At 44.0% G+C, this 16,329-nt stretch overlaps 1 protein-coding gene across 1 annotated transcript; it reads right to left on the bottom strand.

Annotated features, from left to right (window-relative positions):
- Positions 1-102: 102 nt before the first annotated feature.
- rev1 (REV1 DNA directed polymerase) lies at positions 103-14,608 on the bottom strand. Its single transcript, XM_071539264.1, has 22 exons — positions 14,450-14,608; positions 12,613-12,688; positions 11,816-11,948; positions 10,072-10,240; positions 9,371-9,943; positions 7,136-7,995; positions 6,715-6,813; positions 6,486-6,602; positions 6,229-6,355; positions 5,991-6,119; positions 5,729-5,883; positions 5,509-5,628; positions 5,168-5,388; positions 4,859-5,031; positions 4,505-4,734; positions 4,214-4,404; positions 3,823-4,125; positions 3,377-3,476; positions 3,050-3,255; positions 2,479-2,629; positions 2,260-2,362; positions 103-2,091 (listed from the first exon to the last, which is right to left on the bottom strand). Exons 2-22 carry the CDS (start codon positions 12,676-12,678, stop codon positions 1,980-1,982), a joined length of 4,338 nt encoding a protein of 1,445 aa, XP_071395365.1. The 5' UTR covers positions 12,679-12,688; positions 14,450-14,608; the 3' UTR covers positions 103-1,979.
- Positions 14,609-16,329: the final 1,721 nt, after the last annotated feature.

Here is a 16,329-nt window from a genome sequence, read left to right on the forward strand (position 1 = left end):
AGCCTCCTCTCAATCGACCACACTTACCAGGTGAACCTTATTTTTTGCGGTCTACTGGTGGGACTCAAAAAGTGACGACGGCTTTTAGCTGTTAAAGCAGAGTTTACAGTTTATTATCAAGATTTAGAAAACATACAAACAATGTCACAGCTTCAGGTCTTCAGGCACAGGCCAGTTTTGAGAAGACGGACTGACCAATTATAACTCCTGGCCATTCCCTTCAGAAAAGACATGGCAGGTGAAGAGAAGCAAATTCTGGAAAGTGAATGGAGACTTATGTGGTTTGAATTACATTCATTTCACCAGGATTAAAAAATGCTATACACTGATTGATCTGGTTTCCATACATGGTTATCATTTTGAACATCCTTTTCACCCACATAGATAAGTGTCTCTATGAGACACTGATGAGGTCACAAGAAAATCAGTCTGTTGCCTCTGTTCTGAGTACTTGGCTTTCTCTCATCACCACTCATTAATGTTAACTTTATATAAAAGACAATGATGTAGCCATTAGCCATACTGCTGTCTCCTCAGCTTCATTTACAAAGGGACAGAAGATGGGTTACATACAGTTATAAATCAGATCCTCTGTTCCTAAGTAAATCAAGCCTTATTTCCATATTAGGATTTATGAGACAGGTAACAAGGTTGGACACTAGAATACTGAGATCCATTCCAGACACATAGGTTGTATGAAGTGTTACATGTCAAATGAGGGGGCATCCCACTTGTTAGTGAAAAATGAAATGCATAGGCTACTCATTGATTGCCATAACCCCTCCCAACCACCTCACAAATCAGAGTGCTACTGAGAAATCAACAGCTAACCTAATAAGTGCTTTGGCCAGCTTCTAATTTCCATGTTTGAACACTTAAAAACGATTAAAGAGTGAAAAGATTTAGAATTAAAGACAGTTACTAAGAATACACTACTTGTAAACAATACAAGAGGTAAACCCTCTACATACACTTTTTCTTTTAAAACTTTTAACAAGGATCTTTGAAAACATTATTTACATGCTATAACAACAAAGTTTGGCACTTTTTTGCAGAAGATACAGGGAAAAAAAACATATGCAGCAGGCTATATTTCGTCTGCTTTTCGGTGACATGGCAGTGGCAGATACTTCACAGGCCAATAGTAGTAGTATGGAGAGAGACAAACATTGATGAAAAATTAGAATAGGAATTAATTCCCATTTCTGGAAGTCTCATAATTCTGTTGTATAAGTGGTGGTACAAAGCCCAGTGATTCCAAAATGCATTTAAACATCAATGACTGTGTTAATTATTGTAATTATTTTCAACCTAGAGTGAGTTCACACAGATAAAAAAAAAGAAAAAAAAAAGAATTCAACCTCATGATTTGTCTGTCTTACAGATCATTCCAACCTGGGGTGCACAAGAGGGAAACCAACTGCCATCTCAAAGGAAAATGCCCACCAGGCCAAGGGAGATATTTAAGCTGACGAAGCCTTATTAGAAATGGTTAAGCACTGTCAGCACAAATGTTGCATGTATGTCAAATTTCACATAAGTTCAAAAAGGAGTACATCATTTTTGTAACAATGGGATTTGAATAATTACAATTTTTGCAATGTTGATATGATGATTCTCACTGTTCTGGACTTTGATGAGTGGGGCACGTAAAGAAGAAAGTTTCCAGCCCTTCCCAGTTTGCGTTACTTGTCCCTTGGTGAGAAAGTACAGTGAATGCTGTAAATACTGATGAAGTGCTGTCCTTGCTCTTATATCACCGTCAAGCAACTGTGAACCTCCTAGCAAATGCTCTGTGGTGTCACAGTTCAGAAGGAAGTTTGGCTGTGATCCCTGTATAACACACAACTCCTTCCACTGATGCACCAAAAATGTTATTTAGATGTCATAGTTTCATTGGCAGGTGACCTGGTGATAGCAGCAGAACAAAACGTGGTGATGTAATGGATAAAGACAGCGAGAACAGGACCCCTCCTCTTTTATGTTATCTTCAGGGTGCTACCGTAAGCTTGCTGCACCACCACCTGCACGTTGTCTAGAATGAAGTCAAAGGCCATGCTCCACACAGACTCCACCGACTGCTGCATGAGCCTGCAGAGATAGGTGAGATTAATATGCACCATAATGCACAAAGAATGGACAAAAATGTCACAAAATTGTATGCAGAGTGTATCTTATGCCAAAGAGATCTTCATGCACAACCACCAGCGGAGGAAGGGGAATGGAGAGACATAGCCTGGTAGACTGTAGTGTATGTACCTTTTCATATATTTTATGATCAAATCCAGCTTTTCCAGGTCTTTATCTTCAATCAGATCAGTGCAGTATTTCACCACTTGTAGGATATCCTCCTCCATGGGATCTGAGAGGAAGTGACAAGTGCTTAAAAATGTATTTCGCAACCTCACAAACTACAGATAAATCTCACAGACAACTGCATGTGCCTACATTATGACAGAACTGTTCCTCACGCTATACCTGATATGGTGGTGACCCATTCCCGGAGGAGCGTTCTGATGTCGGTCAGGTCGCAGGCTCCAGCCAGTGCCGGAGCGGGGCGGGGAATGAACTTCGACAGAGGCTCTGGGATGTCTTGTTTTGAGGACGATGTGGAGGGACCGTTTTCAGTCTGGGGAGGAGGAACAGATGCAAGCCGAAGAGGTTACACTTTAAATGGTAAATGGACTGCATTTTTATATAGCGCTTTTCTAGTCTACCGACCACTCAAAGCGCTTTACAACAATCCCTACATTCACACATACATTCATGCGCCGATGGCAGCAAGCTACCACGCAGGGTGCTGGCGCAACCACCGGGAGCAATTTGGGGTTCAGTATCTTGCCCAAAGACACTTCGACATGCAGACTGGATGAGCCGGGGATCGAACCACCGACCTTCTGATTAGTGGACGGCCCGCTCTACCTCCTGAGCCACAGCTGCCCACTTTAGTCAAGTTCCATGCTGCCATAAACAGCGAATCTACACATAATGCCACCATACGACAATAACCTTCACTGAAACCCAGGTGAGAAACTGATGATAGGCTCACCTTCAATCCGTTGATCATTTCTCTCGATTTTATTGAGGGTGGAAGGGTTTTGGCTGGGCTGTTTCCTGTATGACGCCTCTTCAGAGGGGAAGGTCCTTTCTTAGCAGGACTCACTGCATTCTTCCTCTTGTAGCGCCGCTTCACCCGACCAATGCCAACTCCAACTCCTGACTGTTTCAGCTGCAATAGGGGATTCCTTTGCTCCACTGCAGAGAAATAGAGACAAAATGAGGAAATAAAGAGAAAATGCATAAAGAGCACAGTGCTGCTAATTCCTTTCCAACCTGCATAGCCTCTACTTTTCAACTCACTGACCTTGGAACTTACGTATTTTTCCCTGGGGCTGGACATTCTCTGTGCGGTTATAGGCAGACCGCAGTTCTTCCTGGAGCTCTTTGGGAAGAGCAGCAAACACATCCGGATCAACCTACAGTCAGAGAACCGAGAGATAGTGAAGAAGAAGAAGTGAAGTACAACACCCAGTCATCAACAATAAAAAAATAAAAAAAAAATAAAAAAAAATCACTTTATACACTTGGCAGCAGTGCGGGCAAGCCATCTAGATCTTGCATTTATGGGGTGACAAAGATTTTGTTGAAGTCAGTGTTGAACTGTGCATGTCTGAATGTCGAGTGTGATAGTAAGCTTCAGGGCCCAGCTGATAGGCCTGTTTGATTAGTGTGGCTCTCAAGTGATGACTGACTGACTGAATACTTATGCATTAGATGCTAAGAAATGCATAAGGAGTGAATTTTGTTTGTGCAGAACAGTACCTGTGAGAAGTCGGGCAGTTCCAGTACGATGCCCGTTGAACCTGTCTGGCCTGGCTGGTTTGGAATCTGTAGTACCAAGGTGCCAACAGGCGGAGCGTACAGTGGAGGACCAGAGGCAGTAGGGGGAGGAGGAGGGGAGGTTGGACGAGAGTGAGGTGAGGAGGGCTTCAGAAGTGGAGCAGAGGGCTGTGGGCTGGGGGAATGGCGTAAGGGGTTACTGGGTCTCCCTTCTTGATGAGTCCACGACTGCTCCACCTGTTCTCTCAGCTCTGCAGGCAAGGCCTCCAATACAGAACGATCCACCTTGGCAATCATAAAATACAATCTGTTAAAAAGATATTTTGTTGCCCGGTTCTTCTCTATCAAACATTAATATCCATAAAGTCCCTACCTGTGAAGGGGAGGGGACTTCGATACTGAAGTTGAGACGTGTTCGAGTGTGTTTTGGGGTTTGTCTGGAAGCTTCTTGTTGTTCCTTGCTTGTCCCCGGGACCGGCTCGGCAGGGGACAGGGCATGGGAAGACGAGCGTGAGGATGGGGCTGTGGTAGAGGAAGTCTTTTCCTGATTTGAGGTGTCGGCAGCTGTAACATTGATGTTTGATTCTATTTGAATCTATACATATAATCTCCATCTATAACTATAAGTCAAAGTCAAAAATACACAGAAAGACTATGTACAAACCTCTGTTTTTGGATCGGGCAGTGAATCCCTGGCCTAGCAACATGTCTTTGATGGAGCGTGTCCGGGAGCCTGTGGAGTCCTGGGGGGCAGTGTGATTTCCCTCAAGAAGCTGCACCTGGATGCCCACTCCCCTCAGGTCCTGAACCTGCAGCTTCATGGCATGTAACAGCTTGATGACAGCAGAGGCAATCAGCTGACCACTGTCGGTGGACTGAGCCAGCATCACAGTCCTGACAGAAGAGGAGGCAGGAACAGATGAGTCAACAGAGTGACCACAGCATGACATGACATGTGACAGAATGGCATAAATAGTTAATGATTTATCAAGTATAGGGATGACATAGTCTCTCTCACCTGGCTATGTTGTCACATATGCCATGACCGCCATATTTAGCTGGCTCCACTGGCGCTCCTGCCTTACGAACCATGACCTTAAGGGTCACTCTGCGGCCCCGCAGCCCTGCCTCCTGGAGACGCTTCTGCACCTCCATGGACAGGTTGGTCAGGAAACACTCTGCCTCATCAACCTGGTCAGAGTGATGAGACCAGAGGGTTAGAGGGAGATGGAAAGGGAAATGCAAAAAGAATGAGAGAGAAGAGAGAGCATGGGAGGAATGGAGAATAATGAAAAAAACCCAAAGTGATTTAGAGAGTAGGTCTAACCCCAGTGAAGCGGATGTTGTAATTCATCTCAGCTGAGACAGACTTCCTCTCCTTCTCATAGCGGACCGGCCGGTCATCCAGGCCCCTGCAGAAGCGGAAGAGTGTCTGTCCGGTGCGGGGTCCAAACCCCTTCTGCAGCTGAGACAGAGACACCTGTTGGAGGTCCCCGCATGACCTCACTCCCATAGCAGCCAGCTTGCGGCCCATAATGGGCCCTACACCTAGAGCAGAGAGAAATTACGTTAATTAATACAACTACTGAATTTACTCAAATATCTACCTTGAGAAAATTGAATGACTGTAGATTTATGAGCAAGACCAGCAGGTGGTGCTGTATCTACCTGGTAAGCTAGTCACAGACAAGTCCCTGATAAAATCATCCACTTCCTCGGACCTCAGGAGGTACTGCCCATCTGGCTTGGCCTTACGGGTCGCCAGCCGAGCCAACAGGATGTTGGACCCTGAACAGGTGAAAGGTCAGATTGCATTTAGAACACAAGAACACTGCCATGATCTATTTCACCAACAGAGGCTAAAGTATAACATAAGAGATGCACTCACCCATGCCCACTGAAGCAGAGCATCCTGTTTTCTCTTTGATGTCTGCTCTGATGGCGTTGGCCAGATCTTCTGGGCTGATGCCCAACTCTGACAGCAGAGCAGAGCCATCTATCAACACTTCATCACAGCTGAGCGCCTCGATGTCATGGGTATAACTGCAAAGAGAAAGTAATGGAAGAGAGGGTTTGTATTATGTTATTTTGCAGACAGAGATGCAAGTGAGAGGAAGACCCGCTGAATTGATAAGAGTTTCTTTTCTTACCTGGCCAGGATGTCATACATGGTGAGAGCCACCTCTTTGTAGGCCTCAAAATCATACGGGACAGACTGTAGCGAGGGACACAACTGTTTTGCCTTGCCAAAGAACATCCCATTCCTCACCCCCGCCTGCCTGAGAAACACAGCCAACCTGCTATTAACACTCCTAGTAGATACAAATATTTAAGTGTTTAAAATCAACAAGATGCATGTTAGTGTGCATGTGTGTGTGTCTGTCCTACCTAGCCTCGTAACTGCAGGAAGCAATCTCTGCCATTGAGAGTGCAGTAGTATCCTGGTCTACTCCATTGGCATGGGAGACAGGACTCTCTGGTGAAGGAGTTCCCTCTAGGTCCTCATCTTTCCTCTCTGACACGCAGAACAAGGGTACATTCAGTAAAGCAAATTACTGTTAAGTAATACTTAAAAAGAGATTACACTGGCCCAGGCCTGTATAAGTAAAAGTCAGAGGTCAGCACTCTCCGTGTGAAAGGCTCACCTGGCTGACCACGAGTGTATTTCCTCTGGTAGTATTGCTGCTCCAGTTGAGGATTGGCCCCAGGTCTCAATGCCACTCGACCCGGCCCACGGTTACTGGTCACAGCCACAGGCTTCCCTGCAAGAAGACCAGAAAGGGAGACTCCTTTAGCCTTTAACGGCTTTGGCTGGGTGCATATGAGTCTATTATGTCTGTGTGTGTCAATTTACATAGAAAAAAAGTGCCTTGCCTGTGAGCTCTGGTCGATGTCTGATCCCCACAGACACAAAGAAACAGTCCATGTCGACATGTAGAATACAAGACTTAACACTCACTGGTGCCGACGTACCTGACCCACACATACAAATACATACAAGAACGTCAGTTGTGAGTGATCCAAAACACAAAAGACATGAATATAGCGTCTAACGATCCCACATGCATGTCTACATAAACCTCATGTTCTCACAAAGACATTTTTGGCAGTTAACACTAAGGGGCTAGACAATGGGACTACACTGACTGATCATAATTTGGAAATGGAACACATCCTTCCTATCATAATCTTGAGCTGTTACTTTGCTTATAGACCTTATAACTGCTGATTTGCCTTTCAAAGACAATGCACCTTATTTTAACAGCAAATAACAAAGTGACCATTTCTTTTCTACCTTGACTGTCTGTAGAGCGCTGTGCCACACACTTCCTCAGTCGATCTTTCCCAGGAAAGGTGGCACCCCCCACTGTTCGCCGTCTGCTATGCAGTTCGTTGACATACTCAGAAAAACCAGTCCTCCACGTGGAGATTTGGTGATAACGTGAGTGAGAGTAGAACTCAGAGATTATACCACCTGTCTGTGCCAGCAGCTGTGCTGAAGACTTAGATGATGAGTTCTTGTTAGCGGGAGGATCAGGCGGACAGGTGCTGGATGATAACAGGTTTGTTTTTGGTGAGTCGGGGTCAGATGAAAAGGCATTGTGGTGACTTCCGTTCAGTCGAACAGGAGAGTGTGAAAGGGAGTGGAACGCAGGGGGAGGATGAGTCTTTTCAGGAATTGAATCTAACTGACAGGGCTGCTGGGGCTGTGGTGGGAGTGGATGGGATTCTGTGGCTGCTATGGCCTCCTGGTAGGTGGGTGGTGGGGGTTTGGGTCTTTGTTCATTGGCTGCTTGTGAGCTGGGTCGGTATGGAGAGACAGCGGATTGGTTGGGCTGCCTTGGAGGGCTGTGGGGAAAATCGTAGGGGTCAGGTTTCTTCTGGTGTTGTACTGGGGGACTCATAGCTTTATTCTCTGGGCTCTTAAGTCTGCAATGGGGCAGGTCCTTGTCTATGGGGGATTGATCCGTAATAGGGGACAAGTCCTCAAGCGTTAAGGCACCATTAACAGGGCGAGTGTGTCCGTTGGTCAGGAGTGCCTCCTTCACCCCCTGCGGGGCTCTGACAAGACAAGGATCTTCACTGCCCCACTCTTGCGCTCCATTCATTTTTGAATGGCTCATCAAGTCCAATGAGGTCTGCAATGATCCATTTCTGTAAGACAGAGAGATGACTGCTTAGTGTCTTGATATTAACAGGGCTTAAAGCAAAAAAACATTCTGAGCCTGAAATGTTCCTGACTGATTGGGGGGGGGGGGGGGGGGGGGGGGTCAGCACACTACACTTATTTCTCTATAAAACTAGTCCAATAACAAGAACAACAAAAACAATTGACACATTTCTGTGCTGATTGAATGAATATTCAACACACAGCATTATTAATCTATAATAAATCTAGTGTAATAAGGATAACTGTGGAGCCCCCCCAGGGGTCACCTGGTACAAAAAAAAATGATGCGGAAATCAGTGGGCACGGTTTTCTTACAATTTACTCCTAAACCGTGCCCACGGAATAGTAAACCATGCACACAGATTTGTAATATCTACATTGATAACATCAAAGAGGGACTTTTAGGCCTATATACAGTGAGCCAGAGCCATTACACACAGCTTGGCATACATGTAGTGAGCTGTAATAGCCATTAGGCACCTAGACCATACGTGAACCATAACCATTGATTAATCACATCAGTAGGTCTAATTTATGATCCGATGTGTGTTTTGGTTACAATATGAAACCCATTTACTTCCTATAAATCATGCTTGTAGAAAAAGCATGTTAGTTAAATTGTATATGCAACTCTGTGGGCCACTGTGGTGTCCCTGTTTGACGTTATCAATATACATATTACAAATCCGTGTGCACAGTCTACTAATCCGCGGGCATGGTTTAGGACTCTGTGCGCACTGATTACTAATTCGAGGGCACGGTTTACTATTCCGTGCGCATGGAGCCGTGCGCGGTTTACCAATCGGTGCACATATGGATTTCCACATCAATTATTTTTTTCTTACCAGGTGACCCCTGGGGAGTTCTGTAGAGCCAAAAGCAATGCCACAATTTTATGCTGAATGACGATTGTAAATTGTGAAAGACAGATCACGTTCAGGTCTGTCATTGCTGCTGGAGCGGCAGCTGTAACTGTCGCTCCCGGTGTGGTCAGATATCGGAGTGCGCGCATAGCGGCGTTGTGTCTGGGATTTACCTTGTGTGGAAAGAGCACTTTCTTTCTGCTGGTTGAGCACACAGTGCAGAACAAACACCCGGTTCCCTTAATTTGACGCACCAAGTGTCAAACAGTTTCCCGTCTCCACCCGTTTATTCAATAGTTTGTGAATCTAAAACGTCCATATGCTGGAAATCCGGCACCTGGCCGGAGGTCTTTAAGCCCTGTATTAATGTAACAAATGTTCCTGGTGTAAAGTTACAATAATGTGTGCAAAAGCTAGAAAGTTAAAGGTAAAAAAACAAACAAAAAAACCCCACAAAAAAATCAAACAAAACATCCCCCCAAAACTAGATACTTACAATTTTACTTCCAGTTCCCTGTAGCTACTCTGGAGGGGGCTGCAGGACAAGCTGGTCTGAGGTTGTGGGTGGTTAAGTTTCTGGTGCTGGAGACTGGGATGAGGTGGCATGGAACTAGACTGTGAGGAGTTTTGCTGATGGGCGTCAGTGCTTGGGTTGGAGAGAGGGTGTGTGTGTAAAGGGCTGTAGTGCCTGGGCTCTGTATTGAGGTGCCTGTGTTGAGGGCCTGGATGGATGGATGCTAAGTGGCTTGGCTGGGGGTTGATGAAGCGAGCTGTGGGGCTGTGTTGGATGGACTGAGGGTGGAAGCTGCCGGGGTGTAGTTGATTGTGGCTGGTGCTAGAGATGGAGTTATTATGGCGGCTGGATAAGGACGGCTCATGGTTGAGGACAATGCGATGAATGCTGCCCTGTGGAGGTTGAAGGTTTTGAAGGAGACTTGGCTGCAGCAGCCCATGGCTCGGCCCTGCGGTCTCCTGGGCCTGGCGCAGATTCACACTAGGGAAGCTTAGGCCTTTCTGTTTAGCATACAGTTGGTAGTGCAGGTAGGACAGGAGACGCCCAGCCTTGATGCTGTTTTAAACAAATTACATCAAAGTAAGTCATTTGAAGCTAATTTTGTACAATAAAACTGATATAAAGAATACAACATGTGCACACGCACATACACTCAGACACAACTCAACTGCCAATGAACTAACCTTTCAGTGATCCACTCTGGCCGGACGACCTTCTCCCCTTTGAGCTCCTGAATTTTGCTGTTGGGCAAATTATTGGCAATGATGTGGGTGGTCTTGGAGCGAGAGTAGTAGACATGGAATTGGCCTCCATGCAGCATCATCAGTCTGCGTAGCTCATCTGCATTAGGATCTGCTCACAAACAAACAACAGGCCAAGGAATCACAAACAGGCAGAACCTGAAAACGTTGTCCCTACATCTCTGTCCTTCATAGATTAACCAACGAGGTGGAACTTCATACTGAAGCTGAGCATCAAGACTTTTCATATGGTAGGGTATAGGGTAGTACTGTCATCTCTCAACAAAATCATTACCATGATATATATATATTTTTTCAAATTCCTTCAAAAATTCTGTAGTTGAAAAATACTGCATTGATTTGGACATCATTGGCTTTTTTTGTTGTTAATACAATGCATGCAGAGCGGTGCCTTGTGCAAATCAACAGCCTCATGAAAGTATCATTGCACAAACTCCTGAAAGTCATGTTTAGAAAACATGCTACAATAACTGGGAGACACAAGCTGCTTTTCAGATGCAGTTTGCCAATAAAAGCATTTCACTGTGCAATACTCAAACAATGCACTCTCATTAAACAAGATGGTTTTATTTATTTCCTTTATTTTACCAGGTAGGTTATTGAGAACACACTCTCTTTTACAATAACGACCTACCAAAACAATGGTGCTGCACAAACATGGAAAAATTGGCCAGCTATGCCTCTATTTATTGAGAAATACTCAAATATTTTCATCTTATATGATTGTTATTCAGCGACAATCACACTGGAAAACTGACTGTGCAAGAAGGCCTGAGGCGGCGTCAATGAGGGGGACATGAATTACAATACTGAATGATTTTCTATCACTGAACATCTGCTGGTAATTCAAAATGAATGATAAAATACAAGTGACTGACAGCTCTGAAAAAAATTGGAAAGTCTTTTTAAGGCCTTCTTAAGACTCTTGACTTCCTTCAGTGACCATTAACAAGATCATACATAGCTATGTAAAGCATTATATTCAGGTTCCCAACAGCGAGTATTTTTGATTTCATATATCAAAGGTGGAATAATTATTTCAAGTTGTCAGATGAGGGGAGACAAAGAGGGCTAAAATAAGAAAGCAAATACAACTCAACAAGCATATATAATTTTTTTTCCCCTCATGCTCCTCTGGGATATTCTTACATATCCAATCTATCGTTCATGCAGATGACAGGGAGGAACTGAGGAAATAGGGAGGGGAACAAGAAGAGCGCCAAGCTAGAGTTGTGTAAAAACATGTAGAAAACGTCAAAGTGAGAAATGTGTTGGAAGATTGACTGCTACAAGTCTGAGAAAGAGTGAGAATCGAAATCAGCAGAAGAAAGAAGTACAGAACTTGCACCAATGTGCAGTTCAAGTCATGACAGTGTTAACTGTGGCTCATGTCTGCAGCTGTACCTTATATGAACCCTCCCAATTATGCAGCTCTCCTGCTCCCTCCCTCCCTCTCGCTCTCACACAACAGTCATCTCAGTTCATGCTTCACAGTCACAAATCCACTCAGTCTCGCAGACATTTAATCCCTGATGTCATTAAAGAAACTTAAGGACCACTTAAATGTTAAGAAAATTCAGGAGGTTATAGCAAAGTACAGGATTGAGTTAAATTGTTTAATGTTTTGCCTTTATAGGATAAATTAGATAGATGGATGTTGTGTTACCTGTGTATCCATTCACATAGATGGCCACTCCACTGAAAATGTTGGAGCACACCCCTTCCTTCTGTTTTTCTCTGGGGGCGTCAAGTTTAAACTGCTCATCCAGCTTAGAGACCTTGGCAGCCATGTAGCCACCCTACGGACAAAAAAAGGACAGAAATGAAGATGGTGAATGACACTTAGCAGAAAATTTGCAACAACCATGACACTGCAGTAGGACAAAGTGGATAGATAATTTGGGAGTCAGCAGTGAGTCACGTTCAGCTTTGAGCTGTATAAATAATGTCACATCCAAGCACAGCTTTGCAAGCCAGTGCTAGAAGCTAATAAATTACTGTTTTGATTACAATTTATAATCCAACATACACAGTAGGCTGTGCAACACTTGTCACAGTTGTGCTGAAGTTTTGTCTGGCCATCTACCCTTTCTAATTAGACAGCTAGTGAACTGCTTTCAGCTCTTGGCTGGCTACAATGAGGAGAGAGCAGGAGGGGGAAGAGAATAGGATGGTCCACTTCCAGTTGGCCAGTAGGGATCTGTGAGGGGCACTATGCAGGAGAGATTTGTTTTTACCCAATGGAACCTAGCCACCAACAGATCTCTCTTTTTCACTCTCAACACTGTATTATAACGTACCATTTATCTAGCTACCTAAAAGTTATATAACCAGCTGAAAGTGATATAGCCTATATACTGTATTTCTTGTTGTGGGTGGGAGTGGGGTCAATGTCCTTTAAATGGGAAAATTCCTGCCACAAACGGTGCTCTGAGAGCTGGTTATGAGATGACAGATACTCACCCTACTTGACCAACCATTGTCATCATTGGCATTGGCTCTCTTCTTTGTCCACCCATCTCGACTCATACTGAGCCACCTGAAAGCAAAGGAGGAGCCATTCATAAACTAAGTGACTCAAACACACAAACTCAAAGCTGGGCTCAAGACCCTGAAACCAGACTGCAGGTAGTTTAGTAAAACCAGACCACTGAACTTACTTCATGGATTACTTACAAACATATTTAAAGGGGACACGAATAGCTTCCCATACATCTTAAAATAATGGTGGTTATTGATGGTAGCTCGACGATAATAGCACTGTTCATATTACGATGTATACATGTATTTCATTAATCAAGAAGAAAAGCAATCCAAAAGTAACTGAAAGTTTTTTATTTTTATTTATTTAACCTTTATTTAACCAGGCAGGTCAATTAAGAACAAATTCTTATTTACAATGACGGCCTAGCGAGAGGACAAAAGGACCTCTCGAAGGGTAAAGGGAAAAGGGGACAAAAAAAAAAAAAAACAACACACGCAAAAGAAACTAAACAAATAACAATCCAGATAAGACCATCAGACACAAATGTTACATACATCGCAGAGGCAGAGAAACCCAACACAGTATGGGAACGAGGAAATAATCAAAACACACACCAAACAAACAAATAAAATTACAAGTCATGCAAGTCTTGAAGCAGAATAGACAAATTTCTTTGTCAGTTAAAAAGCTGGGTGACAGTTGCAGGTGTGTGTGAACAACTCTGCAATAGAGTCCTTAAAAGCGGTGAGGGAGATCAATTTCTCCAGTTTCAGAGTCTTTTGCAGCTCATTCCAACTGCTCGGAGCAGCAGACTGGAAGGAGGACCGGCCAAAAGAAGTATTAGCACGGGGAACTTCTAGCGAGATATGGCGGGCAGCTCTGGTGTTATAGGGAGTGGATGACAATTTTAACAAGAGTATCAAATAAGGAGGAGTCAGACCAAGGAGGGTTTTATAAACAAGTGTAAGCCAATGGCTCTCTCGTCGAATGTGTAACGATGGCCAATTAACCGAAGTGTATAAGTCACAATGATGTGTTGTATAGGGGGCATTTGTGGCAAACCTAATTGCTGAGTGGTACAAAACATTAAGGCGTTCAAGGACACTCTTGCTCGCATGTCTGTAAATGACATCACCATAGTCAAACAAGGGGAGAATGGTCATTTGGACTAGGGAGCGTTTCTGTAGTAATCTGATTACATCATTAGGTTTTACGAAGTCAACAAAACCACTGAGTTCAGTAACGTAGGTGCTGTTGTGTTGCACGCTAGGTGCAAGCCAAACAACACCGACGAGCAGTGTCACTTTTTACGTTACTTGTGACTGACATGTTATGTCTGTTTTATTTATGCAATTATTTATTTTTGTCGTGCAACGTTAGCTCAACATACAGGTTATACTATTATTAACATGCTTTCGTGAAGTGGTCTCACAAACCCTGTCCAAGGGCAAGCCCAGGCAAGTCTTCTGGTACTGACAGGTTATGAGCCACATGTGCCACTTTGTTTAAGCTAACATGTAAGCAGCTAACTGTTAGCTGTCTAGCTTGGCTAACCTAAACGGTAGTTTATCATGCGTGTCGCAGCGCCACGACACGAGTAACACTATGTCAGTTCAAGCAAGTAAAAATACGACTCTCTCCGAGTGCAATTACACGTTGCCTGCACTCGCTGAAAATAGCTTGCATAACGCTTGCATAGCTTGGTTAGGTGCATGGTTGTGCATATAAACAGAGGTGTAGCCTAACGTTAGTCACGTCTGTAAACAAACAACGGTTCAAAGTGTCGGTTCCCCAACGGAAGTCACTTGCTTTTACCTTTTATCCTCTCAAACGGGTCTGGTGGCCACAGACTTCTGCAGATAGCCTACAAGCCGAAACGTCGTGCACGCTGATCAGACGAGGCAAGACCAAAGCGAAACGAACAGTTAGCTCGACTTCTCAACCTTGACTTTATTCGCCTAGGAACACCTTCTGATGGACTGAGGTCCACCCTTATTTTGTCATACTGCCATGCCGCGTCTCTTCAACATTTTTCCTCACCCTCCCAGTCCCTTTGCTCTCCATTTCTAACCGCCTGATCCCTTTGCTTTTCCCTTCTCCGAGCCAGTGTCAAGAAAGCCACAATAAGAATTCCGGTCAGAAATTTCAAAATAAAATAATTGTTGACGAATATTCGTTGCGACGTACTTGTCACAAAGAACCAAGGTGAAAGTAAAGAATCAGGGATGAATTTGTTCTAAAGGAAAATAAAATTGCTGTTTTTTTTGTTTTTGTTTTACTGCACATAGCTGTATGGGCCTGTGCAAGGTAACATATAGATGGCTGCCACAAAAACAGAAAAAGCCCATTTTCAGTTATAACCGTGGCACAGTTACACCTAAAGGCTACAGTTCGGGCACTCCAGTATTAAGTGTCAAGTCAGCCAGAAGTATGTATTCGTGTGTTTTTGTGGTTAGGCCATCAAATATGACCTGGCTTCTATCCTTAAATAACCTCTCCATACTATGCACCAACAATGTACATTGTCTGCTTTAATTTTGAAGACAAAATTGCTAAACTTCCGGTATTGTCCTGGCTTTCTCTGTCTACCTTGACGCAGCTCAGCCCCGGCTCCTCCTCTTGTTTAGCTCGGTTTGAAGCTATGGGCTTGAAGTTGTGTTGTAATGCTGCCACCATGTGGAGAGCCGAGTGCGTGTCAGCTGAACAATTTTTTTAGTGTGGCTCATGAAGGCTGGGTTCAATTTTGATCAATTTAATGGCATAATCATAGCCTACCTGTCATTTTGCAGATACTATGAGTGAACTGTTCGTGGCAACTGTTTGCTATTGTCTTGTTTGAACTGTTTGTTATCACATTCTGACACCCGTTCATCACTGAAAAATGTCTCCGTGACTGAATTAAAACAAGAGAGCTTATGGCACTGTACGTGTGTGTGTGTGTGTGTGTGTGTGTGTGTGTGTGTGTGTGTGTGGCTTCCGCTGCAATAATGCGCTCACACGGCTTGCTTTCCTGCTGTAGACAGCCAATCAAATAGTCTAGGATTTTTTTCTATTCTCGTTTGTGTGCCGTCTGGCTCTTGGCACTGTTGTCCTCAGAAAACCTGGCACATGCACTTACGGATCAGAGCCGGCCGTGACGCAAAGGCGCGGGCATGTGCAGAATAATCAGAGGCTGTGAACATGGTGGCACACTGTAACAATGAGTGGCACACCAAACCTTTTTCATTTTTTTTGTCGGTAATAACATATGTACTCTCAAGAAAAAAAAAGGTGCAGGGTTTTATCTTTTATCGCTGAGGCTGCACCTTGGTGACAAAATGCATGTTAGCTGAGCTGTTTTGGATTCAATTTCGATCCGTTACATCCTTTTTCTGTAGGATAATCCTTTAGCACAAAAAGGAATGTCAGCTGAATAACAAATCAGCATCAGAAAGGCACAGAAAAAAGTACAGCCACTGACACCAAGTAGACCTTTTTTCCTGACACTGGCTTGCTGTGACCGTGTCTGTTTTGAAGTGATTTGAAATGTGGGCAGTATTTCTCCTTTCCTGAGAGATCAATAAAGGCAGGTAAATTGGGCAAATTCTTTATATTCTACGAGGACATGAAGAAATCGATTGATGCACGGGACTGTCCCATTTAAATAGATCATGGCTAATTTAAACATATCCATGCGTAAAATAGCGATACCGCAG

This window comes from Centroberyx affinis, unplaced genomic scaffold (genome assembly GCF_046629955.1).
Source record: "Centroberyx affinis isolate AG114_WGS23_722 - 3 ecotype Tasmania unplaced genomic scaffold, CSIRO-AGI_Caff_v1 ptg003428l_1, whole genome shotgun sequence".
In the NCBI taxonomy this organism is placed as follows: domain Eukaryota; kingdom Metazoa; phylum Chordata; class Actinopteri; order Beryciformes; family Berycidae; genus Centroberyx; species Centroberyx affinis.